Raw genomic sequence first — 27,197 nt, 5'->3', positions numbered from 1 at the left:
TTGAAATTCATCTCAAAATAAACACAACGAGGAAAAATCCTCAGAGAATTTATTCTGAGAAAAAAACAACTCCTAAAGAAACAAACTCAATTATGGCACACATTTTAGTATGCTGTATTTAATACATCTCAAAGCATCATATTGTGAGACTAGGCTAAATTACCAAAAAAGAATTGTGTGTACTGCTTTTTATTCAACTTTGCCAGGGGTGCCAATAACTGTGGAAGGTGCTGTACTGTAATCCAAGGGCAACACCAGTATAAGACATAAGGCACACATCTCACAGAATCAATCACTGCATTAGTCTCCAGCTCTCACACTGGACCCCAGAAATGCAGTCACTCAGCTGCATGAACAGTTCAAGGGATATGCAGCGAACAAACAGACAGATGCCTTTTTTTAGAGTTAGATAGAATGCCAAAAAAACAATATTAGGCAGTTTATTGAATAAACAGTGCATCAAGGTTTTCAAAACGGTTTAGTGGTAATTTTACACTGGTTAATTCATTAATTGATATGTTTAACTGTTTACCACAGGCCCACAGATTCCAAATTAAATGCACTTTAGTGTTCATGAAGAAGTGTTACATGTTGGTTGGAAATTCAGAGATGATCAATCTAAAGAGTAGGGGTGGTGGTGGTAGTAACCCAATTCTGCAGATGCTGTCGCTCCTATTGAGACTAAGAGAAAATGGCTTCATTTTGACCGTACACCTTACTCTACTATGACCTTTACCATAGGATTTCTTTACATTCTTAATAGCTTAGTTATTAGCGTTTACTGTGTGTTTGGCTCTGGTGCCAGGTTTGAGGAGGCAGCATGGTCTGCATGATATGACATCAGCCAAGAGACAGGGTATTCTTCTAATATCTAATTCAATCTTTGATTCTATAGGTTAAAAAAAGTAAATATGATTTCAGGTGAATACCGACTAGATGTGTAAGTGTAGTACAAGTCTGTTACTGAAAGTCATCAATTCTGGCTCATTTTATTCTGGTTCATGGGGTTTCCATCATGGATCCTTAAATGAAAATCTTCTGCCCTGACATTAAAAACAAAATCACTTGTCAGTAGCATACTCCTTACAGCTGTGGTAAGGCTTCACATCAAACTTTTAAAATTTTATACAGCAATCCCATGCGTCAACATATCTGGAGTAATCAATGTCCACGCCAGGTCTCAGTCCAGTCTCAATGGGGTTTTATCTCCTCTCCATGTAGTTGACCACTGCCTGATTGAAAACGGCTAGGAAGAAGTCTGCATCCTCTTTTGTGATGCACATAGGGGGCTTGATCCTGAAGGTCTGTAGGAGAATGGTTTGCTGTGAGAGACTGAACGCTCTGTTGCACACATGCACCCTTCCATCACAGTAAATCACAACATTTGTACATTTGAACATTAATACTAGCATCCAGAAACAGACAGGTTGTATACTCTCTAGCTAATCTCCAATGCAGGGTTTTCAGTTCAATAGATTGAAGAATTGTATACAGACATATTGCAACATGTTAGAATGACGGGGTGACCAGACAGATGGATGATTTTTGTGTGTGCTAGTTTTGTAGATGTGCTGACGGCCTAATGAAGGCTCTGCTCCTGCTGAAAACCAGCCTACCTGTCCATACACGCCTCCTTTCCCAATTAGAACTCCCATATCTTTGACGTCTTCAAAGATCTCAGCCACGTCTGCAGGAGGGAGAGGGTCACGGCTCGCCTGAGTGAGCAGAGGGCAAACGGGGGTCATGTTGAGGCCTGCCTATGGGAGGTGCTGCTGCAGTCATACAGTAGTTAATCTGTAACCAGCGCTGCCATGACCTGCCTCCCTTGCATTCTGTCCGGTACACAGACCCACACACCCACACGCACTGCATGGGAGTTATGAGTGAAGGTTTAGAGAGGTCGCTCGCTCACTGACTGACTATGCATAAACTATACATTATCCTTGGCCTAGAACAACTGCTACACCAAAGTGCCTGTTTCCAACAAACTACTGTATATGGCTGACAAAGAGCTATTAAGGACTAGCATGAAGTAGAAAATGAAATAGGTGTCTATTATAACTAGTGATCTGTGAAATTCTAAACAGCAGCAAGCAAAAACTGCTTTGTAGGAAATCACAGAACACAGACATTAAAACATTGCTCAGAGAGTACAAGAGCTAGAGAAATAAAAATGAAAACCAAGTATTCTTTCATTTGTCTGTTACATTGTTTTGATAGTAAGAAGCGTAAGGAAACATATTGGCCTACACTTACCTTGTCTTTGACCATCTCAACGCCAATCATGAGTCCCTTGCCACGTACATCACCAATGATTTCATACTTATCACGCAGCTTTGCAAGTTCTTCCAGCAGATATGTGCCAACAACAGCACTTATCTTTTGGATTCCATCTTCTTCTATTGTCTGAGAAAGACAAACGGACAAGTTACGTTTTTTGTGAATCTCAAAAGAACAATTATTTTCATGACAACTTCCATTTACAGGACGTGAATGAGATCATTTTGAAAAGATGTCATTTAATAAACACTGAACTTACATCAAGCACTGAGGAGCCGATGGCACATGCCACTGGATTGCCGCCGAATGTGTTGAAGTGAACTCCTTTTCCAAATGAGCTAGCAATCTCTGAGCACAAAAAGAGCAACGTGACTCTGGGGCAAAGGCGTTCAGGAAAGGGTGCAATGGGCCTCCCTCAGGGGAAACCTCTTAGAACATGGAAGACCAACAACATGACAAAGGAAGCCTGCACTGAAAGGCCATAAGCAAAGTGTAAAATTGCCAAAAACTCTGTCCTTCTTTTAATCAAAGAAAGTGCATCCTAGTAGTGGGAACAGGGTCAGGCTGACATAAGGGAACACAGTGGACACACTGACAAGGGATTTGGTAGACTAAATTCATTGTAACACTCGTAACGTTGTAACTGTTGTACCAGCATGTCTCTGAGCAGCAGTTCAATTTCTTATCGACAGTGTCCTTCCAGTTAAGACTTTTCAAAGTGTCTCAAGCTTTTGTCTATTCACCCCCTCTTCCTCCTCCCCCGCCTTGCTAGGCATGTCCTTGCTCATCAGCCTCTGAGTAGCTGGTGATGTTTACCCATGACTGAGGTGCAAACATCTGTTTGCAATAATGAGAGGATTGTGTAGCATTTCCCTTTGATTTAGTATCATAAAATGAGTGGACTGGAGAGTGGATTATGAAGAGTAGATAAGTTTCTATGTTTGATACTGATACTGGGTAAGTTAGGTATGCGTCATTTCTGATACAGCATACAACTAGTATACCAAAGTGAAAAAATTAAACAAATTACTACATGTGCTGTTTCATGAAAGGTATTCCTTGAATTGAAAACTTGCCTGGAGTTGTGACAACTGCCCCCATTGGAAATCCATTCCCTATGCCCTTTGCCATGGTAACCATATCTGGAATAACACCGTGGCCTTGGAATCCCCAGTAGTCACTTCCTGTACGGCCAAACCCAGTCTGTACCTGAGGGTTAGGGGTTGGGAGACCAACAAAATAACGTTTTCCTCTCTGAGGGACACACAAGACTATCTGAGCCTACAAAGAATGTGTACACTGGAAAATGGAAAATGAATAAATGTAAATAACATTGAATATATAACCCCATGTTAACCAATGACATAGCACAACAAATAAGTCAATATTTTTCTCATGAAAGGCAGTCTACTGTTTTTGTCAAATATTAACATTGTTTTGTTATAGATCTCATTTTCAGGTAGATGCGTCTGCTTGAAAGAGACCACAAATGCATGGAAATCCTGAATGAAGACATACAGATATGCATGTTTATGCAGGAAGACACAATAAAGAAGTGTCTGCTTTGTCAGACTTATTCTTATGAGCATCTGCTATGTCAGCCTTCCAGCCATCAGCACTAAGAGGTCACAGTCAAAACTCTTTTCTTCTGAGATTCTTTGTTGGTGGAATGATTTACAGTAATGCTCTTTATTCTAGCAATAGTTCAGGAATATTCAACAAGTGTCCAAAGACTCTGTTTTTTTAGATCTGTTTATCTAAAACCGATTTGTTTTTAACAGTCATGGTTTGTGTATGCTTGTGGCTATTGTTGTTATTCTGTTAAATTATTTAGTCTACTTACTAAAACTATTAACATAAAGATCAAGAAACCTACCTCATCTGCAATGCAGACACCTCCTCGTTCACGCACAAGCTTATAGGCCTCTTTCAAATAGTCCTTAGGGTACTGAACAGAACCACCCACACCCTGTGCCAAACATAGGCCATCATTACCACAGGGTTCATAACCACAGTGTACAAATCATAAATGCACTGCAGAGTACCAAATCAATTGTGTGTCCCCATGACAGCAGAGAAATGCATGTGAGTCACTACAGGTAACATACACACAATATAAGAATAATGAGGATACAAATGAGCATGTACTGTACATACTGTATGCCGGATAGAAAGAAGAAAAACTCCTCTCAACATACTCTGCTTTGACCTTTATTGCAAGATTTTCAGTGAATTGTACTTTACAAAATATTTTATTATTATTTAGATATCTATATCTACAGTGCACTCCATAAGTATTGGAACTAAAGTTGACTATACAGTGGTATATAAAATCATCTTTTAAAAAATTGATCTTAATGCCTTAAAATTTAAAAACAAGGAAATATTCAACCTTTAAGGACATTACATTTCTTTGTGAATGAATAATGTATCGTAAATAAATAACTGTTTTTCTTAAAATACAAGGATCATAAATATTGGACACCTATGTTAACCCTATGTGTTAAAATTTCCATAGAGACAGGCAGATTTTTATTTTTGATATTTTTTAAATACCAGTTATTTCATGGATCCAGTACACTATGCACCTTGATAAAGTCCCCTTGGCCTTTGGAATTAAATTAGCCCCACATCATCACATATCCTTCACCATACCTAGAGATTGGCATGGTTTTATTTCAGTTAGCCTATTAGCTGGTTTAATTCTCATTGAGCTCAATGCCAATCAAATCATTTAAGGCATTAAGATCAGTTTCCAAAAGATGATTTTATATTCCTCTTTATAGTCAACTTTAGCATGTGTTCCAATACTTATAGAGGGCACTGTATATCTACATCTATATCTATCATCATTGGGTAGATAGCCTACACAATACCACAATGTTCCGCAAAATCTATCAGAAACACTGGGGGGAAAATAAAATAAGTGAAATTAAATTGAAATTGAAATTGAATTAACTCATAAGGCTCTGATGCCATTAGAGAACGTGTATGACACATGTGCAGTGATGCGTATGTTCCATGTAACACCAGAAGACGAGAGGGCAGATATTTAAATAAACAGCATGGGATTAAAGTAACGCCAGAAGATGTTGGTGCCCCACTATAGTGGCATGGACATCATTATGTAAAAGCCATACTCATTTCACCACAATGGTCACCTTCAAGTGTGCCTATTACACAATCATCATAGCTATATTATTATGATACCAGCTTTCCTCTTATGTTATCAATGTATCAAACATTGCATATAAGTCTATCAACTTGATCAGCAACACAATTATTTGGTTTATGACAGCATACCTGTATAGGCTCACCAAAGAAAGCAGCAATTCGACTTGGAACACTAGTGGCAAAGACTTCTTTCAGCTGACCAATATACATGTCAGTAGCCTGACAATGGTCTGCAGAAAATCAAAGAAGGGAATATCAGGTAAAGTAGACTGTTTATAAGTGGCAACATTTGGAGATATTTGGTCATACATTTACAGTAAGTTTATATTTCCCATTTTCCAGATACATAGACGTGTGGACTTGAAAGTGAAATATTTGACAGTTTCATTGAAAGCAGTAAATGTTTGACCTGATAAAAGTTCTGGACCTTGTACTTCAGTGAATTGTTTACAGTCTATTCCTGGCTTCAATCTAATGTTGGCACTTTATTCTGTAAGACAGTAACCCTTCAACATTTGCCATGTAAGGGTACTACATTGGGTCTCTAAAGTTGGGCATTTTGACATACATGAATTTGGAGATACAGAGCATGCCTTTGCTTTGATTATTATTAGATAAAGGGAAATTCCTTAGTTCAATGTGAGTAATGTGTTAACTGTAGTCTTAGGTATGCAAATCCTAACTTCATATCAATACAGAATGGTGCATGTGCTTCAGTGCATGTCCTCTCCTGAAGTGTTTGTGCTTGACATACCGGAGGGGCAGCTACACTGACGATAGGTCTGGATGGGGGAGTCCCTACAGTGACTCCCTCCCCATGGGCCTCTGAACACATCAGGACACATGGTCTAAACGGACAATAAATACATAGGACAACAAAACATAATCAAGTGAATATGCATATGAATTTCATGGACATATTTTCTTATATGTACATTTTCAATTTCAGTTTTACCTTACAATGAGAGGTAAACGTAAACAGTGTAAATGGATTATGAAAACACAACATTTAAAAAACCTTGGGAGACCTTTCATTTAAACCACTGCTGTTTAGGCATGAGATCAATTTACCTTTTATCAGGCATTCCATTACAGTGTTTTACAGCTTTTATTTTACAATTTGCATTATCATAAATTGCGACTGCATGTGTTAAAGAGTCTGATATGGGTAGTCTGCTGCTGCCTGAGGACCTGTGACTAAAGGACATGAACAGATAGAGGATTATAGAAGAGATTAAAAAGGGGAAAAGCTTGACAGAGATAAACCACTCAGTCTGATACGTACATTATGACAACCTAGTCCAGAGGCCACAGGATACTTGTATGCTGCGTTTGACGTCAGCCCCATAGTCTGTGGGCTACCTCCGTGATATGAACCTCTGCAGAAAACATGCACAAATAAAAAAGGTGTGAATATTTTAGTTTGTGTAGTGGATTAAATGTAATTTCGACCTCACATTAAGTAATAGGAAAGGGTGATGACATTACCCATACATTAAAATAATAATTACCATATCACTGATTTATGAAACAATGAATGCTGCATTTGGGTGAAACTGAGTACAGCATTTGAGTGAGTAAGATTTGGGTATACCTGAAAGTAAGGATGTCAAAGTTGCCAGTGTGTAGTCGTGCCATAAGCATGGCCAAATCATTGGCCTCTGAACCACTATTTGTCAGGTACACCACCTTGAGACAGAGAGAATATATCTTATTATACTTCCTAAATGATTACAATATTCAGTGTGTGTTCGTAGTGTTTGAAATTGCCCTCCCAAACAAGTTGTTCTGCTTACTGTGAAATAGAAGGACTATTGATTATTTAAAAACTATGGAATTCTCAACAGCTTTTATATCCTGGAGCATCTAAAAGCACAACATCTCCAAACGTCTTTATGCAAGCCAGAGGGTGTTCCTTTGTACCTTCAGTGGTTCAGGAAGAAGAGCCACTAGCTTCTCTACGTATTCATGGATGGTAGGGTAAACGTAGATGTTTGTTGTGTGCCAAAGGCGTCTCAACTGTTTCTCTGCTGCAGCTGTCACCTTCCTGGGCAGACATGAAAACTAAATGAAGAAAAGTCACTTTCATTCTTTCTCTACCTTTTATACATCAAACCAGCACAGTAATGTTCACCTGCAGGAGAGGTTGATGCAAAGAAATAAACATTCCAAAATGACATAAGTCCAGGGTGGTCTTGTGCATTATGGTGTGCAATATGTGATTCCAGCGTGGTGTGTATTAGGCCTAAAATAAATCAGTCATAATCACATCTCAAAAGTAAAGAACTCTTACGGATGACAGTGACCGACACTGACTGTGGCCACCCCAGCAAAGAGGTCCAAGTAACGCCTACCATCCACATCCCACAGCCACTGCATGTGGCCCTGATGGATAAACACTGGCTTTTTGTACGAGGTCACCTTCATAGTCATGGGGTTGCAGTTCTGTTGTCTGATCTGCAACATCTGCTTGGCAGACATGCCCTATAGAGGAGAGGAATGGCAGGGTTGATGCAGTGCTACTTGTACACAGTATACTTGCTGCTTGTGCACTGTGTGTGTATCAGGCCAGAACTCCTATTTAAGAGGTGAGCGTTTACCTGGTATGGCTCAGGACTGAAGTGGCACTTGGGCATCTCCGGAAGGTCAGAGAATGTGTGCTTCACAGCAGACTTCTGACATAATGCACCTGCACCGAGAGGGGATTAAAGAGCTTTACGTCATTCAGTGACACTGTGAGGGAATACTTCTGCTATTATTATCAGCTAATCCTGAGAAAAGCCCAGTGGGCTAACAGCACACTGTTACCATCTTGGGCTGCCCCGACCTGATCTTAGAGTGAGTGTAAGTCCTGAGGGAAAGTGAAGTAGCCAGCTGAAATGCCTGGACAGGATGTGATGACAACACAGAATTTATGGGTGGGTTTTGATGGTTGGGCCCTATTTTACTGCATGGGTGAGATAGTATGGAAAAGATTAGATAACACACTCTTCACTCAGTTAAAACCAAAGAATATTATGTGACAAAATAACAGGACGATTAAAAGAAGCAATTCAACCCACTAAGCCTACTGAAGTTAGTGAAGAGACTCACACAGGAAACGTGTTAATAGTGAAAGGATACCTTAGGCTATAGGTTGAAAGGAAAGCAAGCTTGTATTGTTTGTCAGCTGCTCCTCTAGGCATAGGCTAGCTTTTTGGGCTATGCTTTAGGCTCAAGTTTAAAGATAGCCTACTAGACTTAGTATCTAATTAAAGTACACTGAATGAAATATGGTAGCCTACAGTGAAGGCCCTGGTCAGTAAAAGGTCGTGGGAAATCCTCTTCATTGGTCTATACAATGTAGACACATGTTTTGAAGGATCGCTGTTGAACAAGGTGCACGGCCAAATACATACAAAAAACAAGTGATGTTTAAATAAACAATAGTCTAACGAAATCGTCCTGTCTCAGCAGATCAGTGAGATGAACTAACGAAGAGACGATAGTGTTTCCATGGTGCGCAACACTCACCGCTAGGCCGGTAGAATCTGGCCGTAAAATCAATTACATTCCAATAATTTGATGTCCTGGCCACACACGGCCTGTGCATTCGAGAGAGAGCCCTCTGCATTTCTGCCCTTTCCTACAACAACACGCACACTGTGTGATTTTCACTGATTGTTCACACGTAAAAGTTTACCAATCTTTGGGGTTTGTCCTCAAGAGTTAGTGCATTGGGCGGAGAACACTTTCAGCCAATAGCAGCTGGAGGCACAGTGACCTCTGCTCGCATCTCTGTTCTAGTTGCAAGTCATCGCAGTCCTAGGCTAATGTTGCCTGCTCCCTTTCAAAATCGGTCAAAATCTCCTCATCAAAGTCTCGATTGCAAAAAACGCCAGTCTTAACGAACTGAATCTATACAATTTTTTGGTTTTTTTGCACCCGTAACTATCTTTTTTTGAGCTTCAATTCTGTTACCCTTATTTGTCTGCTTCAGATGGAACCAACTGAAATTTCTGCAAGAAAATCACAGCCCTTAACATTTGATGCAGATTCAGAATACAAGGTGGTCCTTTGTTACAAAGTACAAATAGGCAAGTGGTAACAGTTAGACAAAAGACAGAACAAGAGAGGCAATATGTTTCAAAAACAGATTTGGGCCACTGCAATAGGCCTATCATGAATACAAGTTCACATTGTCTTTTTATTTATCTCTCCCTGAATGACCACAACCTAGCCAAAGTGTGGGTGCATGCATGTATTGTGTTGTGTGCCGTGCCTGTATGTGTGTGTGTGTGTGTGTGTGTGTGTGTGTGTGTGTGTGTGTGTGTGTGTGTGAGTGTTTGTTTCTTTTTGCAAAAAGGAGAAATGTACAAAACTTTTTACTACAGTGTGTAGTAATGAACCTACCCTGTCGGCCACATTTATCTGACTGTATTAGCCTATAGTGCTTTGGTTTACGCTTGGATAAAATGCGTCATGTTTTGCCTCAGACATATAAAGTTAAATCTTGTATGGGGCATGTGGTTTTATCTGCAATAGTAAACGTATTACCGGTAACTAAATAGCCTCACCCCATGTTACAACCACACCTGGTCTCCCCTACCTTTTCCATGTCATTAGTCATATTCGCTGAAACATGCACACTGGATGCTGTGAATATAGGTTACCCTAGACACATAACCTAGTCACAACATTTACAACTGCAATCTGCAATTAATGGGATGCATGACATCATAGCCTACTCATGACCTGTTCATGAACTATTCAAATTCAGTTAAAGTGTGGTTAGAATAGCATTATGTAAAGCAACATAATAAAATAATTACATTAGGCTAAATAATGACAATCAATTTCACCATTATTCAGATATACAGATTTCAAACTGATTTTGTTTATTCAGCGAAATGTCTTATAAATGACACTACTGAACTCCAAGAAATTCAGGATCATTTAATTCCTTTCGCTTAACTCATCATACTTAGTGACCTTGTTGTCACAAATGACTAACTCTTAAGCATGAACAATTTGTGGTGATGATATTGTCCCACCGATGTCACCAGGAGGGCTCCACAAATTCAAAGCACAAATGGAATAGATTTGAATTTTTATTCTGTTTCAGAACATACGTCATGCCACACATCTGTCAATCTGTCAGTCCTCTACCAGCAGATGCTTCTGCTTTCATAAAGCATCCATTTTAAATTCACCCGTGTAAGGAAAATATAACTCATCCTCCATTTGCCAGTATAAATAGGCAATATTGTGTGTATGTTGTTGTCCATGACCATTTTAGATTACACATACGGTTTCATTCATAACTCAGGCCGTAACTGAGAACTGTAGGCTATCGCATTTATTTATTCCCAATGAGTGGGCTGAAGGAAACGATTAGTGATATCATACAACAAGAAACACATTAGATGGATTTTAAGCATGTTGCAGTTATGGCTAATCACAGTAAAAGCAGTTTCTCCCCACTCCAATAATCTGTTGAACAATTTCACCAACACATAACCTACAGTATAGCAAAGATTGATATCTATTATGTACATCTAAACAAAAAAAAAAAAGGTTTGTAAAGTCATGTGACATCTGGTTCACAATAAGGCAACATGATGGTTTGTCAGTGGCTCTTTTCTCCATCTTTTTTTCTACCCTTACATTGTCCATTAAATGGGTATTTATGACATACAACGACTTGTAATCATAACTAATGCACATGAATATGCACCATCACAAACTCATATAGTCTGACAACAATTCACAGTGTACACTGTAAGTAGGACCAAATCTAAATTCTTAATAACTTTTTTACAAGATCTTAAACCAAACAGTTTTTGGCTATAACCAATGTACGAAAATACACAGTTCTTAAATGTCCATGAATACACTTAGGCAACTAATACACATTGGCACATATTTTATACATACCAGTGGATTTGAATAGTGTCACTTCGGATATGAGTAGTCAACCATATATACACGCCAAATCACAATTATGGCTCCATGTTTAACTGTGCAATCTTTACATACAGTACATTCATTATCAGCTTTTTTCCTGTTCATTTAAAGTTTAACAGCAATAGACATCTGTACGGAAAATAAAAGACTGTAGCAATTATATAATTTATATATTGACTTAAGTAATAAAACATCTTTAGAGTCAGTGCTGCTACACGTTCACTGCTATGTAGAGGTCATTCAGCTGTCATACTAACAGTGAAATAAGAATGCATTTGTGAATGTTGCTTTGGTAGGTTTTGTTATTGCAGAAAACCTTCACACTACTTTATTAACTCATAGGTCATGAGTCAGTGGCTTAAGTTCATTATCTGTGGATAGATTTCTACAGGTATTCTGAAGGTCCGCTCTGCAGGTAAATCAGCATCAATTAACCACTGATTTTGAGTCAAGTTAAATACAAATGATTTATATTTAAGTACAGATTACCTCTATAGAGTACATAAAAGGACAGGGTGTACTTCAGTAGTAATCACTCACATGTTAAAGATTTAGTAAAGCTGCGATGAAGCAGCTGGGGTCAAGCATATCAGCAGAGGGCTGGAGTGGCAGTGGGGGTTTAAGAGGGCAGGACTACACCAACAATTAATCCATCATTTATAAAACAACCCATTAATTGAATACAGTGTAACAGTGTTCTACTAAAACGATTTCAGTACACAACAGGGGTCTTTCAACTCCAAGCAGCCTGTATGCATGTGCAGTTCATGGAGCATCACATTCAAAGAGACCACATTTCCAGTGCTGTATTGAACAAAGGGTATCCAATATTTTTGGGCTAAAACCCCAAAATAACAAAAACACAGCCAAGTTTGCCAGCCAACATACAGTAAATGTTCATATTAGCTGGTGAGAAATCAGTGTGTGACATCACTGGATTGACTGTCACTCTTACTCTTTTTTTTCCCCAATCGTATTTTCTTTCAGAAAAAGTACAGTTTTTCTTCCATACCCCTGAAAGTTCTGTGTAGTCTATCTGTTTTTCGTTCAGTATATCTTTCAGTCTGAAGTGACGCTAGTCAGTAAGTGACAGTGTCCACATAGCCATTGGCAGTCAACTGCATGCCACCAGAAACCACAGTAGGGGGATGATGGACAACTGGCTTCCCCAACTGGGTTTGCTGCATGATGAGGCATGTTTCTTCCTGGTCACTGAGGTACTGGGAGGACACCTCTTGCTGAAGCAGCAGGACATTGTTACTGGTCACACCTTTGACCTTGCTGTAGTCCTCCCCAGGCATCTCCACAGAGGTGGTGTGGGAATCCAGGTTCTTTTCAGCTAGAAGCCTGAGGAGCAGCACATTCTGCTGGTCGACCTTCTGGACTTCCACGTACTCCATGGTCCTGGGAGAGGAGACCACGCCATCTCCTTCACCCTCTAAGCCATTAGTGCTTGGCTCATGAGGGACTTTCTTGTGCGTGAGGCCTGTGGTGTACTTCGGCAGGGGAGACACCGGGGGTGAAATAAACACATCGGAGAGACTCTTGGAGGGTGAGTCAAGCTGGTAGGGCTGATCAAGAGCCAGCATCATCGGCCAGGCGCTGGGTTGAGCATCTTCAGGCTGAGGTGAGGCTGTGGGCTGTGTTTCTGCATCCACCTCCTGCTGTGGGGACTCCAGAGTCCGCTCCTCTTTGGCCACTCCACATTTCTCCATCAGCAGAGTGTGACTGTCACAACTTCCCCTCCCTGAGTCGTTGTCCGAGGAGCTTTTCAACTTCAGGCATCCCTCCTGGAGATCCTTCCCATCCAGCATCAGCTCCTGGTCTTCATGATCATAAACCTCCAGGTATTCCACCAGCAGATCCTCGTAGTCTGAAGGAGGAAAGCCCGGAATGACCAGAGCATTGAACACATCCTCAGATTTCCCATTCTGAAAAAAAAAAAAAAAGTATTATGCTCACTGGTCCAGATAAATCAAAGCTCCAGCAAAAAGGGTTAGAGGCATGTGTTTGGAAGATATTGTTTGTCTCTACGTGATGTTGGAATATTCTTTGATGCTTTGATTAGGATACACTGAACTCTCTAAGGGTTACGGTGGGAATTGTATTGTGAGGTGGGAATTTTTTGTTTAGTGAGGTGGGAATTTATTTTTGCAATGATTACAACAGTTCCCTCGCAATATTTTTTTGCATTCCCTCGCAGTCAAGTCAAAAGTATTGCAAAAGAACACAAAAGTATTGTGGGAGAATGCAAAGACTATTGATAGGCAATGTAAAGGTTATTGTTAATGAATGCAAGATCTTAGACATCCCCACCATGACCCCTCTAGAGTGACATGCAGACAGATTGAAATAAATGTATTCTACCTTGAGGAGGTTTTTATCAATCCCTATGATTTTTGGTCCGGGAACAGGAGGCAGAAAATAGTGCTTCACACTATAGTTGAGAACAGAAAGAATTTGTGAGTCCCAAACTTCAGTGAGAAAGGTCATCAACATTCACATTCACAAAACTACGTTAGACACTGCAATCTGAAAACTCTATGACTTGATTTTGAAGTCAATGCATTTTCACCTGCTCTATAACGTAAGACATTACCTGCTTCTCTTTAAATTCAGGGTCCAAATGAGAATGATGAAGACGAACACAGTAAAAACAGCTATCGCAATCCACATGGATCGTTCCTTGGAGATATCTGAAAAACACAGAGGTTGTATAACTGTTAAATTGAGCAGTGGCATTTGTGCAACTATGCCCAGAAATCAAGGTGAGTGATTTTCTCTGCCACCTATCCAATACACTGCTGAGAACGGGAATAGTTCTTTAAAAGAGTGGAAGCTGGAAAACAGGTTATTGAATGCTTTGTATAGTCAGAGTGGCCTCTCAGGGGACCTGGAATATCACTGGAGAGCAATTACAGGTTGAGAGGGCTGATCAACTAAACAAGACACCTGGGCCTTGCGCTGGTTCCCCACAAGGAGGAAAAAAAATAAGAAAAATGGCCCAGTCAGTGGCATTATATTATATCCTGAGAGGTTTCCTTGTGCAGCTTCTTTCCCCTATATAAAATATATATGAGCAATGAAAAATTGCCGGTCAAATTCTCTACATATGTGTTTGTCCTTACCCTGATTTAAGTGAGGATCTAACCCCTGTTGACTAAATGAGACACACTACTACCACGATGTGCCACTACAACAGCTAAAGATGGTGAACAAATTGCATTTGGTGCTAGCTCTGGGACATTTCAAAAGGACATTGGCAGAAATCTTCTGGGAACAAGACAGTCAACTACACACATCATGCGGATACACATAGACAACAGACTAAAGGTATGCAGGTACACATATTCGTACCGAGCTGTTTAGGTATAGGACATTAGGTTCAATACAGCTGTGTACCAAATGTACCAAATACAGCCTTAAACAATAATCAACAGCATGCTTTTTTGTGTGCAGACCATGTTTCAAATTCAAGTTCCCAAAAACATAGGATTAAATATAGGACCGTATGTCAGTATAGTCATTAATGGACAAATCTTTTCCAAATACTATATATTATATACTATATATTATATATGCATCAGCACACCGGAAATGAACCCACCGGTAACCGTGACATTAGTTTTGAGAAATTACACCCCTATAAAGAGACACACTCAAAGTGGGGACTTACAATCAGGTACTTGGACATAGGATGTTGTACTCCATTCACTCCACAAACCATGATCAGGTTTGCAGCGAACTTGCACCATGTAGGTCCCTCCAGAGTGAGGGGTAAACAGATTGAATGTCTTCTGTTGCCCGGCATCATGCTCCTGGATACACAGATACATATAAACAGCATTAAAGATTCATACAGGATAAAAGTGACATAGAATCACATAGTGGGACTACATTTTTTTTTTTGGAAAAACTAGTGACATAAAAATATTTAGGCTACCAAACAATGAAACCTGCATGATGTTAGCCGACTTTAAATGCCCAAATAACAATTTTTCCTTAAAACCTTTTATCTATCAATAGTCTTGACATTCCCCACTGAGCAAGCAACGTCTATGGATGTCCAAAAAACAGTGGTCTGTCCAGGCTGTGATCTGGACGTCTATTTTACAGTCAAAATGAGTTGATAAATGACACTGGGACAATAGTCCAGCCTGACCCGGTTCAGGACGTCTATAGACAACCAACATTAGTTGCAAATAATCGTTCTGCGAGGTCATAATCTGGACGTCTATTTGACAGCCAGAACCAGTTAATAAATGACATTGGGACAATAGTCCAGCCTGACCCCATTCGGGACGTCTATAGACAGCCAAAATTAGTTGCAAATAGACGTTCTGCCATTCTGGCTACTCTGAGGACGTCTTCTGGATGTCTAATTAAGTCTTTCAGACGTCTTCAAGCGACGCCTATATCACACCCAGAACAACACATCTATTCAACGTCCAGGAAATACGTCTTAAAAACTTTCATTCTGGCTACTCGGAAGATGTCTTCTGGAGTTCAGCGACCACGTCTTCTGTACATATTTTGGACCAGTTTTTGCTCAGTGGGTCCATTTGAAAAGGGGGTTAAATCTTTTATAGAGTACTTTGCCATATTCCCTCCAGCAGTGCTATTCAACTTCAGTACCCAGTAAAAACATTGGCTTATTAGTTGTTGTGGCTGACCAAGTAAACAAATAATTTACTGGAACAAATACTAGAGTTTGACAGACATAAGGCTTGCTGCTGTCTAAGCTAACGTGGGAAATTCCTGCCCAGAGTGACAGCTTGACATGTCTTACTGCTGCTGTTTTATTGATTGCAGCGTAGTCATGGCAGCCAGATTTGCAGGTAGCTTGCGGGCTACAATAAAGTTCTAAAGGACCACAAAGGGTCACTAAGAGGCTAAGGAATAAGGAAATAGCCACCTACGTAGGTCTTAGGTGAATAAATAATTAGGGTCACATGATTTTCTAAAAGCTCACCGCCACTATCTACCCCTCCGCTATTTTTCAGCTGGGTTTTGTTCTTCTATGGTGCTGTGTAAAACACAGCCATTATCAGGTTTTCACACTTAAATGAAATGTAGTCGATGCCCTTTTCATCCAAACCTAATACTGAACAAATGTGCTAAGCTACACAAATGTTGTTTGTGGTTGAATTGGTTTGCTGCACTCCACCCACCTCCCACCCGTCCTGATTCTTCAGTTTGACGCGCAGCTGATAAATGAGGGTGATCCAGCCAGAACCGGTGTCTGCGTTGCGCGGCTTCTCCCAAGAGACCCGTAGGTAAGGACCCTGCTCGTCATCCTTCACCAGTACAGTCACATTCTCTGGAGTATGGGGCTGAACTGAGAACAGGACAGGACACAAGAGCACAGAGATTAGGAATGAAACCAATATAATACCAGTTAAAACTAAAAATCAGCACTTGACTTTTACATTTGGTAATGCTCTCACTAATGAAGAAACAGTTGCTCTGTGTGTGTTTGGGTGTGTGTGTGTGTGTGTGTGTGTGTGTGTGTGTGTGTGTGTGTGTTACATCACTTATTAAAAAAAGAGAGCGTAATGCTTCTCTACAAAGCAAATCCTGTGGTTCCTTAAAGATGTTTTTGAGACCAAATGAATGTTAAACTAACCAAGCCATAACTGTTCCTAGAATTGCCGACATGTAAGACTGGTCCTGTTGATGTTTAACCACAGAAGTCAGGGTTGCTCCAACTCGCAACAATACACAGAATATAGCCATAAAAATGTTGCTGGAACTTGGAAATCAATTACGTAAGGGATAATCAATGACGCGCCGTGCGTTTCTAGGAAAATAATGCATGTTCGAAGTGGTAATAAGGACCCAACGCCGCAGGCGAATTTACAAAATTCGAACATGAAGTTTATTATCCCCTGAAAATGTCAGTCTGATCTTTATTATGTGAGAATGCTGAACAATAATGACATCATTATGTAGAACATGTGGAAGACACATTAAAAGAGGAAGCTGGTGATGGGGAGGACAAGAAGTGCTTAAATGAGGACATGATAGGACAATTTTATTCAATCATTTGAATGTTATTGGGTTAAGTGCCATCTTATCAAGGACTATCTGTTCCTATCCTGTTTTTAACCTGCAATAATATTTTATGTTAAAATCAAGCTGAAGTACATAATTTCTCTTATCTGTTGTTTTTTGGGATCAACGTCATTTGTGATGCAGACCACACACCCTACATAATGTACTGGCTGCTCTGCACTTGCAGCACTCTGCACCTGCACTCCTGTTTTCACCTTGAAACTCTGTTTTCAAACGTGGGCCTGTAGTGTGGAATAGGACCATGACAGAGGAACTCACCTATATAGACTACGTCCACGTCCACAGAATCCGAGTAGTTGGAGCCCAATCTGTTGGTAGCCACCACAGTGATGTTGTAGTTTACCCATATGCTGGTGGCATTCTTATCGAAGTAGCACGAATTTGGCCCTGCTGTATGATAGTCTCGACATTCATGGACTTCCGCCGAGCTAAAGAGGGCAACAGAGAGAAAAACATTCAGATGCATGTATTTCCATTTATATCTGCCTCAACTTGAGACTGGTTGCCAGCACATGGCATGACGTGACATATTCTCAAGTGCAGGGTATCTGTCTGGACTCGTCTGGAGGTGAAAATTTCATCTGATAAACATATTGCTGGAGGTGGCTTCTCGGTGTGTGGGTGTATGTGTGTGTGTGTGTGTTCCTCAAAGAACCCAGTTAAGATTCCCAGAGCATTTTGTATAGAAAATGAACATGCTAAAGCTAGCCAAGCTTCCGACAGAGTGGATGAAAATCTAAAAATCACATTTGTGAAATACCGACTATTGACAGAATGTATAACTAAATATATAGCAATTTATCAACTTTTGTCACTGCCACTCCTCCCAACAACTATAATCACATTTAATGATAATCAAATTACATCAATAATTTGCCCTGACCCTATGCATTGCACCCTAATGTGAACCCTATAACCCTAAGCATTGGAAAAAGACAGCTCTTGTGGTCAACAACTAAACTAAATATTTCTGGAATGCCAAACTGTGCTAATACAAAGCACATGAAGAAGTCTGGTCAAGAAGTAACTAGCTCTGCAGACAGGGACAAGCTACACACATGACACACATGCTACTTTGAAATTGATTCTGTTGATTTAGTGCAGTTTGACATTAACCTTTGCTCGTCGTTCACACTGGCTGCTGTTTGCAAAACACCCTCATAGACTCCAGCCCTGAGTCTGCTGTGTTCCCATAAACAATCCTACCAACTTATGCACACACATGCCCTTGTTCACTTGACCCTGTAAATGAAGCCATCTCAAGTCCCTGGAAATCTACTTACTGTACTGTAGCTCATATTCTATTTCCCTTAAATAACCTGTCCCACTGTGTTCTTATTAAACAGTCCACTTTCGGTCAGATTTAGCACTGCACACCGGGTGTAGATAATTTCCCTGCCATTTTATAGCTTTTTTGGTTTGACACAACATTGAGACATGAAGAGTTTATGGCTTACTTCTCCAAGCTATAGTAAAGGGCATGAGTGGTATGCAGGCCACCATCATAGCCAGGTTCCCACCAGCAGGTGAAGGTTTCTTTCTCTGGGGAGCGACAGCTTGTGATCTTGGGTTTTCCTGGGGGCGTGACACCTAAGGCAGAGAGATTAGGCAATTCAAATACACTCACTGCAAACCGTATTTTTCCATCCATCCACAAAAGTTCTACTGGAACAAGTTAATTAACCTTCTCTCAAGGAGTAGTGACAGTAATTCAGAGCAACATTTCTCAGGTGACAGACCAAGTGCACACATAAGAAAAAGCTGAAACAAATTTCTCATGTGTTAATATTTAATAGTTCAATAATGTTATTTGTACTTACAAATGGTATTTGTCACTACACTGAATACAATGGAGAGGATGAGATCTGTTGCAATGTTTCTTCTCATCATGCCAGTGGGCCGTGGACCTTTGTGTAAATGCTGGAAAGGAAGACAGACAAGAGTGCCATTTACTTCAACTGATGGTAACTGAAATGTGGGAAAATATGCTAGGGAAAAATCATAAATGTGGGCTAATCACTGATGTCAACCCTACAAACCCTACAATTTCACCTTTACTGACATAATGTCAGCAGACAGATGTTTCAGAAAAAAATATTTTAATCACAGGATGGACTCTCAATCTTAATGTTTCTCTTTGTCCCACACACACACACACACACACACACACACACACACACACACACACACACACACAAACACACACACACACAGTAGCTGCGGAGCCAAGGCAGCAATGGAAAAATACCAGGGAACATGTGATTACAAAGCTCAGAAGTCCAAACAATGAACACCATATAATGATTTACACCCAATAACCTTAGCTAGTCTCCTTTGTTGGCCAAGTGATGTATGAGAGCTTGCTATATAAATTGAATGTTTAGATGAAAGCCTCAATACCTAAACGTTGTATTACATACTTTAAATACGATGTAACCAGCTTAATCACATTCTCTGTTTTTCTCATTGTTTGAAATTCTGCAACACACTTATTGCAAAACACTACAAAAGATGTCTTACATATGAGACACTACAAAAGTAAAATCCCCTAAAAAATGCAAGCACATCTTGGTAAAACCCACACACAAACCTGAAAACACAGAAAGAACTGAACACCAATCAATCTGAGGCTTAGCACTACAAAAAGACTTCAGATAATTTATTGTGTACCTGGTCAAGCATGTAATTTTACATTGAGTGTCCCTTTACTCCCCATTTCTAAAACCTATCGAATAATCATTTTCAGTGGGCCAATGAAAAGTATATGACCACCAAATACCTGCATGCTTCTTTTACAAGCAATGAAAGGAGCCTGCAGAGACACTGAGGTGGCGCACAAGGTAATATTCAATATGGCACACAAGGTAATATGTTCCCCGTTGCCTGGCCCGAGAGGTCAACGAGGACTTGTGGCCAGATCTGAACAGAAGCCATTTCTTTTTCTTTTTTGTTTTGTTGCAACATTTTTTATTTGTTTAACAGTATATTCACTTATTGCATTGCAAGTGTGATTATTTTTTCTTTGTTATTAATTTTTTGGGAAAAGTGGTTTGTTTTTGTAAAAAAAATGTCAGTTGATTAGGCTACTACAGATTATAGTATACCGCACGACTATGAAGTAGTTCCCTTCTTTTGGGCTTATTATACTTGAATATTAATTCACCAATGTGAATGTAACGGTAAAAACAGCAACGTTGTATCTAAGACAGCGGCAATATAAACGAAAATGATAGTAGCAGTGGTATAAGCGGGATAATCAACGACGGGCCGTGCATTTCTAGGAAAATAATGCCCTTATCGAAGTGTAAAGTCCCCTCCGCCTGCGGCGTCGGGTTCTTATTGAACGTGCATTATTTTCCTAGAAACGCACGGCGCGTCGTTGATTATCCCTTACTTATTTCATGGAGACTTCTGATTAATGATTACCAGTTGCAACACATAATAAAAGCTAGCTTACGCATCTACACATTCTTTATTCCCAACACCACTTCAACATGTCTCCAGTGAAAGCTCTCTGCCATCAAATTCCACTCATTAAAGCTGATCCAGTAGTAAATAAAAGACAGTCAAGCACATTGTACATAGATTTAGACCAAATAAGTTACAATATTTAAGATAGACTGCAATTGTACTCAAAGGTTGTTGATATTTGAGATCAACTACTCCCTTCCCTTCAGTTCTACTGAAGCAAGCACTGATTTCCTGGAATGTAAATGGCTTGGTTTGAGCTAATGTGCTTTCTATTTACAATGCCAGCACCAGGGTTATTACAATGAAAACTAGCTGAAACTAGTTCAAACTAAACTAAAACTAGCAGTGAACATTTAGATAACTGAAAGAAAAATGAAAGTGACAGTTATCCAAACCGCCTTTGCATTGTGGTTTCAATACAACTTTCTCCTGTTCTGTTTAAATTCTTAAGAGACACTGGTCTATTCAAGGACCAGGAGTGAATGAAAAGTATTATATTTGACTATTTCATTGTACTTGTTTTGGCAACTCTAAATCAAGACATTACGGTATTTAAAAAAACCCTGAAAAACTAAAACTAGTCAGATAAATGGATCTAAAGCTAGAACATCCTACAAAACTAAAATCAAATTACTTGCACTTGCACTTGTGAAGATCACTAAAACTACATTTAAATCAGAAACCAAACTGAAAGACTAGTAGAAACAAAAACTAACAACATTTTCAGAGCTAATAACTGATCAGGACTACAAAAACTTTGAGCTAATGTCTTTGAGCACATACTGAAACAAGGGGCATCATCAGGAGTAATTCTCACAATCTGACAAAGTGTTTTGAGTTAGAACCACAGTCTTCCTATTTAAGGGTGGAGTGTCAGGAAATGTGTGTGTCATGTGCTACATGTGCTGCCATGATACGTTACGACCATCTGAAATCTCTTTCATGACAGAGGGTCTCTCTTATGCCCCTCCCCCATATACACCAGGGTCTAGTCAGAAGCCATATTTACAATTTAAGTGAAGTGATTAGACTGAGACCAATGACACAGTGAATGAGTGTGGATGTTTCTCTGCTCCGTGTTGAGTGACACAGAGGATTAGGGAAAAAACAAACCCAGCTGGAAGTACGGCATATTTGATTATGTAAGGGCTTATGTCATAAGAGGGGGAATCAGTGCTGGCCCATGTTGGACTAGATATGGTGCAGATGTTGCCCTCACCGCCTTCTCATTGGGCTCATGCGCACAGGAGGATTGTGGGATACAAAGCAGAAAAGCTAAAAGGGCAGTAAAATACCAAACTCTACCTGTTTGGAGAAAAACATTTTTTTCTATTTGACCCTGTCAAGTATGTCAGCTACAGAACCAGCTGTTCAGACAACGTACAGATGAAGCTCCAGTCAACTGAAACAATTTGATAGCTTTAATCTGCCCTATCAACATTGCCTGTCCTGTGAAGATCATGCTTCCAAATCACAGTTTGAGCTGGACTGAGGTAGCCTATATGGGTATAGTTATTTTACTATGCCCATATAGGCTTTTTATCATAAGCTAAACTTACAGCTTGATAAATGGAACAAACAACTTAAAAATGAGATGTGTATTTTAACTCCGTCAAAGTTAAACATGATGATCAGCAGTATGAACTATGATCAATGTGGGTTGTGCCATCGATGTTCATGATGAACACACAGTAGGCTATGAAGTACTTTCTATCTTTAATGACAGGATTCAGATGACAAATTATCTGACATTAATTCAAGGTGGTTAACTTTCTTGGGGGACTGCTGTTTATTAGTTTGATAGATAAAAATGTCCTGCCAACTCATCAAAAATATTAGGAAACACACATGTTTTAATAATGCTGTGACAACCACAGTAAGGGTTCTGAGTCCATATTGGTGCTGAGATGTGACCTCCCATATTTTAGGCCATAATGGACAAATGCTTTGCAAATAGAAAAGCCAATAAACAACTTGGTCTGAAGATATTTTGTCAATACTGTTCTAAGGCTGACACCCTAATCAGAAGAATAAGATCAAGATGATTAATAAAAAAAGAAAGAAACATGATGGGTGTCTATGCAGCTATGCACTCGGCCCCCCAACATGCAATTATGCAGTTATGTAATTACGCCTGAATGCATCAACCACATTAGCAAACACAAATTGGTTTGACGAGTAGTGCAGTGATTGGATAACTGGATAATTGAAAGTGCTTAGGATTGCCCCTGTACTGTATATAGCCAACTTATATAACTTCCCTTAATAAGCTACTAAGCCAAAGAAGCAATGCTAAGGACAAACAATACAATGTTCCTACACGAGCCTGGTAGCTTTTGACCAACTTTCCAATTCCTTTCTTTGCCTACTGCTTCAGGGCATAATATTATAAGTTCCAAATATCAGGCCTAACAGAAGTGGTTATACAGTATACATGATATGAAAGAAAAACAATCTCTTGGACATACATAACAACAAAATCAGCCACTGTACTATTGGGGTCTATTTATGCTCCATGTTCAGCCTCTCCTGTGTCTATGAACCTGAAAATTCTACTTTACATTAAAGTCTCATAATCAGATGCATACATTATCCCCAAAATCAAAATGCAAATTTTCACTAGATTAACAATCCATGCTGAGACCACATTTCACTATAAGCAATTTTCAGTAAGTCTGCATAATTCTAACTTGTAAACTGAAAAGAGAGATTGACTTGCTCCTAATTAAATAAAGGCCATATCACCTGCAACAGTAAAAGACTGCTTCTTCTTAATGAACTAAACATGAATTACATACTTTGTCCTACACTATTTTGCTTTTCTAAGGGACATGGTGTAAAGTTTGGTTGATCAGAACTACTTGCATGAGTCCACCCTGTGTGAGGACAATCTCATTGTGTACTTTGCCACTCTGTCTGTAATATGTCATGAGTTACATCAGACTACATCAGAGACATTAACACTGTGGCATCACAAAATCCCTTTTGTTTAGGCATGATCAGGGGTGTAGAATTGCACACATAGGTGTCAGAGATCAGGGACGGTGAGAGAGAGGGAGCCTTGGATTATTGCTATACAGTAACACTACCTGGGTGGATTAGGAACATTACATTATTTAGACTGGACAGGTCTCCATGGAGACATCTGATGATGCAGAGTGATTAAGACCTGCGTAACGCCGCCTAATGATCACCTGTGGGCTTTAGGTTGCCGTCACCATACACTGGCCAGGTTGCAAAGTAGATGAGAAGGAGCAGTAACAAGTGAACTCTTGACATTTGTTCTTTACAATTTGGACAATTTTGTGTAATTTGCATGTTAGAATGCTCGATCAGGAACAAGGGTGAAGAAGAAACATGCCATTGTCTTCATTAAAGGTGCTCTAAGTCATGTTAAGCAGTTTCACCTCACCATCCGCTAGCTGCCTATCCCCTGAATACAACGTAAAAAAACCCACGGTCTCTGTGGACAGCACAGGCTCCAAAAACAACTTGGTCCAACCTGGACCATAAAAACATAACAAACGATTCCACCCAATCACCGATGAGATACGTGTTTAGGAGAGTTTCAATTGCACGGGAGAGTTTTGAAGAGAAGTGACGTTACCCATCACGTTAGAGTGTCTTTAAGTACTCTATTATTTCTGCTACAACATCTACCAATCTAATGGTAGCACCTGTCTAAACTTCAACAAACTTCTAGATTGTAAGTAACAACAGTGGATATTTACCTGCTGACGTCTAAAAAAACCCCATACATATGCATACCCTATGGCCTCCGGGAAATCTTACCCCACTGATGCCAAAACAACATTCAGACACCAACAACAGCTAGGCCTACAGGGCACATAGAGGAACTTGGTTTCTATGTTATCACAAAATTCCAAGTGTTTGTGTCACTACTCTTCCTGAGAGAGTACATGCAGGGAATTTCTGAATGTTTAATATGTGTTATTTGTGGATTAGCCATAGTGCACTAACATAATCTTCCTTACTGTACAGCAGGTCCTGGACATTACTCCAAGAATACTTTGTATTTTCTTTGGAGTTGACTGATGAGGAAGTAGGCAATCAGAAGATAAGGAAACTACAATGTAAAACCAGCAAAGCCATAACAAAGCCATCGAGTCCCAGTAATTACAGGCTTGTGAGACATACAAGATGCTTCTCAAGGTGTCTTTAGGTTGTAGTCATATCACTGAAGGTGTTACTTTCACATTATCAAACAAGACCATTATTTTTCCAGCTCTTTAGTATGTGGCACACACCTCCTTATCAGAGAGAGAGATAGCAAAGCGTCTGGTTAAACCAATGAAATATGCTATCACAATAGAGTATTCATTTGGCCATTCAGCAGGACATAGGCTACCAGTTGGCACTAACTAGACTACAGCACTGATCTGTAGCTTTCACTTGTTAGCCGTCAGGTCTGTGAGAAGCATATTGCAATGTAGATAAAATGTTACTTTTATACTGTAAGTAGTAAGTACATGAGTAAATCAGTTTTAACTCTGATAGCTGCAATTATATACAAAATAAAATAATAAGTCACATGCATCCATCATAGGCAGAAAAGATAGAAGTTGGAGGACAAAGCAAGAGCTTCCAGTGCTTCCAATGGTCAGAAATACATCAAGCAATGGTTTTGCAAGTCAGTGACACTTTCTAAATCATGACAAAATAGTAGCTGTCAGTCAGTGTACTTATGTGCTTCAATATTACATTTTAACTGCTGGTGCTTCAGAGGATGAAAGTGGTTTAAGAACTAGAAGTAGCCTGACTATGGTCACTGATATGCGGATTACCAAGAGTAAATCGTCTTACATAACCGACGGCAATAACAGCGTTCTCCAACTAGTTCTTATAGGCTATAATAAACACTGCTCTGAGAATAAATATTTATTTTGAATACCCCCCCCCAAAAAAACAAACAAACAAACAAACAAACAAAAAAACAACAACATCCATACAAACAATAATCACAAGAGAATGCAATAATAGAAACTCATGTGTTCTTTGCTATGTCAGTTAGGCTATGTTATTTAGGGCAATATTCATGGTCATGACAAGAATCCAAGAATTTAAACAGCTTTTCTGTCATGAAAATCCAAAGATGTGCAAATTATGCTACTGATATCGTCTGCTGAAACCGAGAAACTGCCTTCAAACTTCTGAATGTTCTCTCTAGAATAGACAATGGCTATCCATTTGTTTAGAAACAACAAGGAACCGCAGGCAGACATCTATCCAATACTAAAAACTAAACCGATGCAACAGCAAAATGCAATACAATTCGTTTGTGTGGGATGAGAAAGGATGTTTCTGACCTCGGTCAGTATACCAAGGCAAGCCATGTTGGTGATTCTCAATAACCTAGGCACCGGCGCGCTCACAGACTGATGCGCGCAGGCTACACCTCACCTAAACCACAAGATGTTGAGGTCCTTAACCTACGGGATATAAAACGGCCAGTATTCCTTTCATTTAACCAGAGCACCCCTCAATCCGTTCGCATGCAAGCTTTTTTGTTGTTTATTTTGCGTCCTCTGACCTCGGCTAGACTCATCCACGAAGGTGAGACTAAGTCAAGTAGCCTAACCAAATACGCAAATAAGTTCGAGCGCATGACTTGATTAATTAAAATCTAAGTGGTTCGGCCAAAAGTGTAGGCTACAGGAAAGCTACTAAGATTTTTCAATGTTCAATACACCACCCGCAATCACTTCTATTGTAGGCTCTGCGCTGCGTTAAAAAAAAACACTAGGCTACTTACCTCTGAAACAGTCGCGGTATCACCCACGTTCGCGAATAACGTTGAAAGGCTACATTGAACTGTTTAAATCTATAAATCTAAAGCTGTTGAACTTTGTAGCCTAATTGGTTCAGACCGTGTTGGAAAACTCTTACTTCCTTAAACTCCGGAGGCAAGCTTGGAACTGACGAAATTACAGCATCTCCTGTCTAACCGGTCTTAAGAAGAAGCGGGTGGAGTGTGCAATATTGACACTGCTGTCGGTCTGCTTTGGAAATCTGCCCTCTGAAGACGCCGCCCACCTCTGACAACATGCACCGGCTGAACGCCCCATTCATTCGGCCTGTGCATGCGGCTGCATTACCTGCCCGTTGTCATATCCATGTAGACCCAGATCCCTTAATTAGTGTGCTTGCAAAAGCACACTATTGTTCTTCCTATTATTAGTGTGCTTGCAAAAGCACACTATTGTTCTTCCTATTATTATTATTATCAAATT

The 27,197-nt window shown here is 39.8% G+C and overlaps 2 protein-coding genes across 2 annotated transcripts; both read right to left on the bottom strand.

The window, feature by feature from the left end:
• Positions 1 to 997: 997 nt before the first annotated feature.
• Positions 998 to 9,136, bottom strand: agxt2 (alanine--glyoxylate aminotransferase 2). Its single transcript, XM_062553730.1, has 14 exons — positions 8,968 to 9,136; positions 8,055 to 8,143; positions 7,748 to 7,938; positions 7,378 to 7,501; positions 7,049 to 7,143; positions 6,740 to 6,833; positions 6,209 to 6,302; positions 5,584 to 5,684; positions 4,157 to 4,249; positions 3,357 to 3,489; positions 2,540 to 2,628; positions 2,257 to 2,406; positions 1,617 to 1,715; positions 998 to 1,304 (listed from the first exon to the last, which is right to left on the bottom strand). The coding sequence occupies exons 1-14, from the start codon at positions 9,065 to 9,067 to the stop codon at positions 1,203 to 1,205; spliced, it is 1,554 nt and encodes a 517-aa protein (XP_062409714.1). The 5' UTR covers positions 9,068 to 9,136; the 3' UTR covers positions 998 to 1,202.
• Positions 9,137 to 10,531: 1,395 nt separating this feature from the next.
• On the bottom strand, positions 10,532 to 26,940 carry prlra (prolactin receptor a). Its single transcript, XM_062554215.1, has 9 exons — positions 26,720 to 26,940; positions 19,296 to 19,395; positions 18,933 to 19,065; positions 17,734 to 17,903; positions 16,572 to 16,738; positions 15,077 to 15,218; positions 14,000 to 14,096; positions 13,768 to 13,837; positions 10,532 to 13,331 (listed from the first exon to the last, which is right to left on the bottom strand). Exons 2-9 carry the CDS (start codon positions 19,363 to 19,365, stop codon positions 12,480 to 12,482), a joined length of 1,701 nt encoding a protein of 566 aa, XP_062410199.1. The 5' UTR covers positions 19,366 to 19,395; positions 26,720 to 26,940; the 3' UTR covers positions 10,532 to 12,479.
• Positions 26,941 to 27,197: the final 257 nt, after the last annotated feature.

Source organism: Sardina pilchardus, chromosome 14 (assembly GCF_963854185.1).
Source record: "Sardina pilchardus chromosome 14, fSarPil1.1, whole genome shotgun sequence".
NCBI lineage: Eukaryota > Metazoa > Chordata > Actinopteri > Clupeiformes > Clupeidae > Sardina > Sardina pilchardus.
This window is presented reverse-complemented; position numbering and strand designations above follow the sequence as displayed.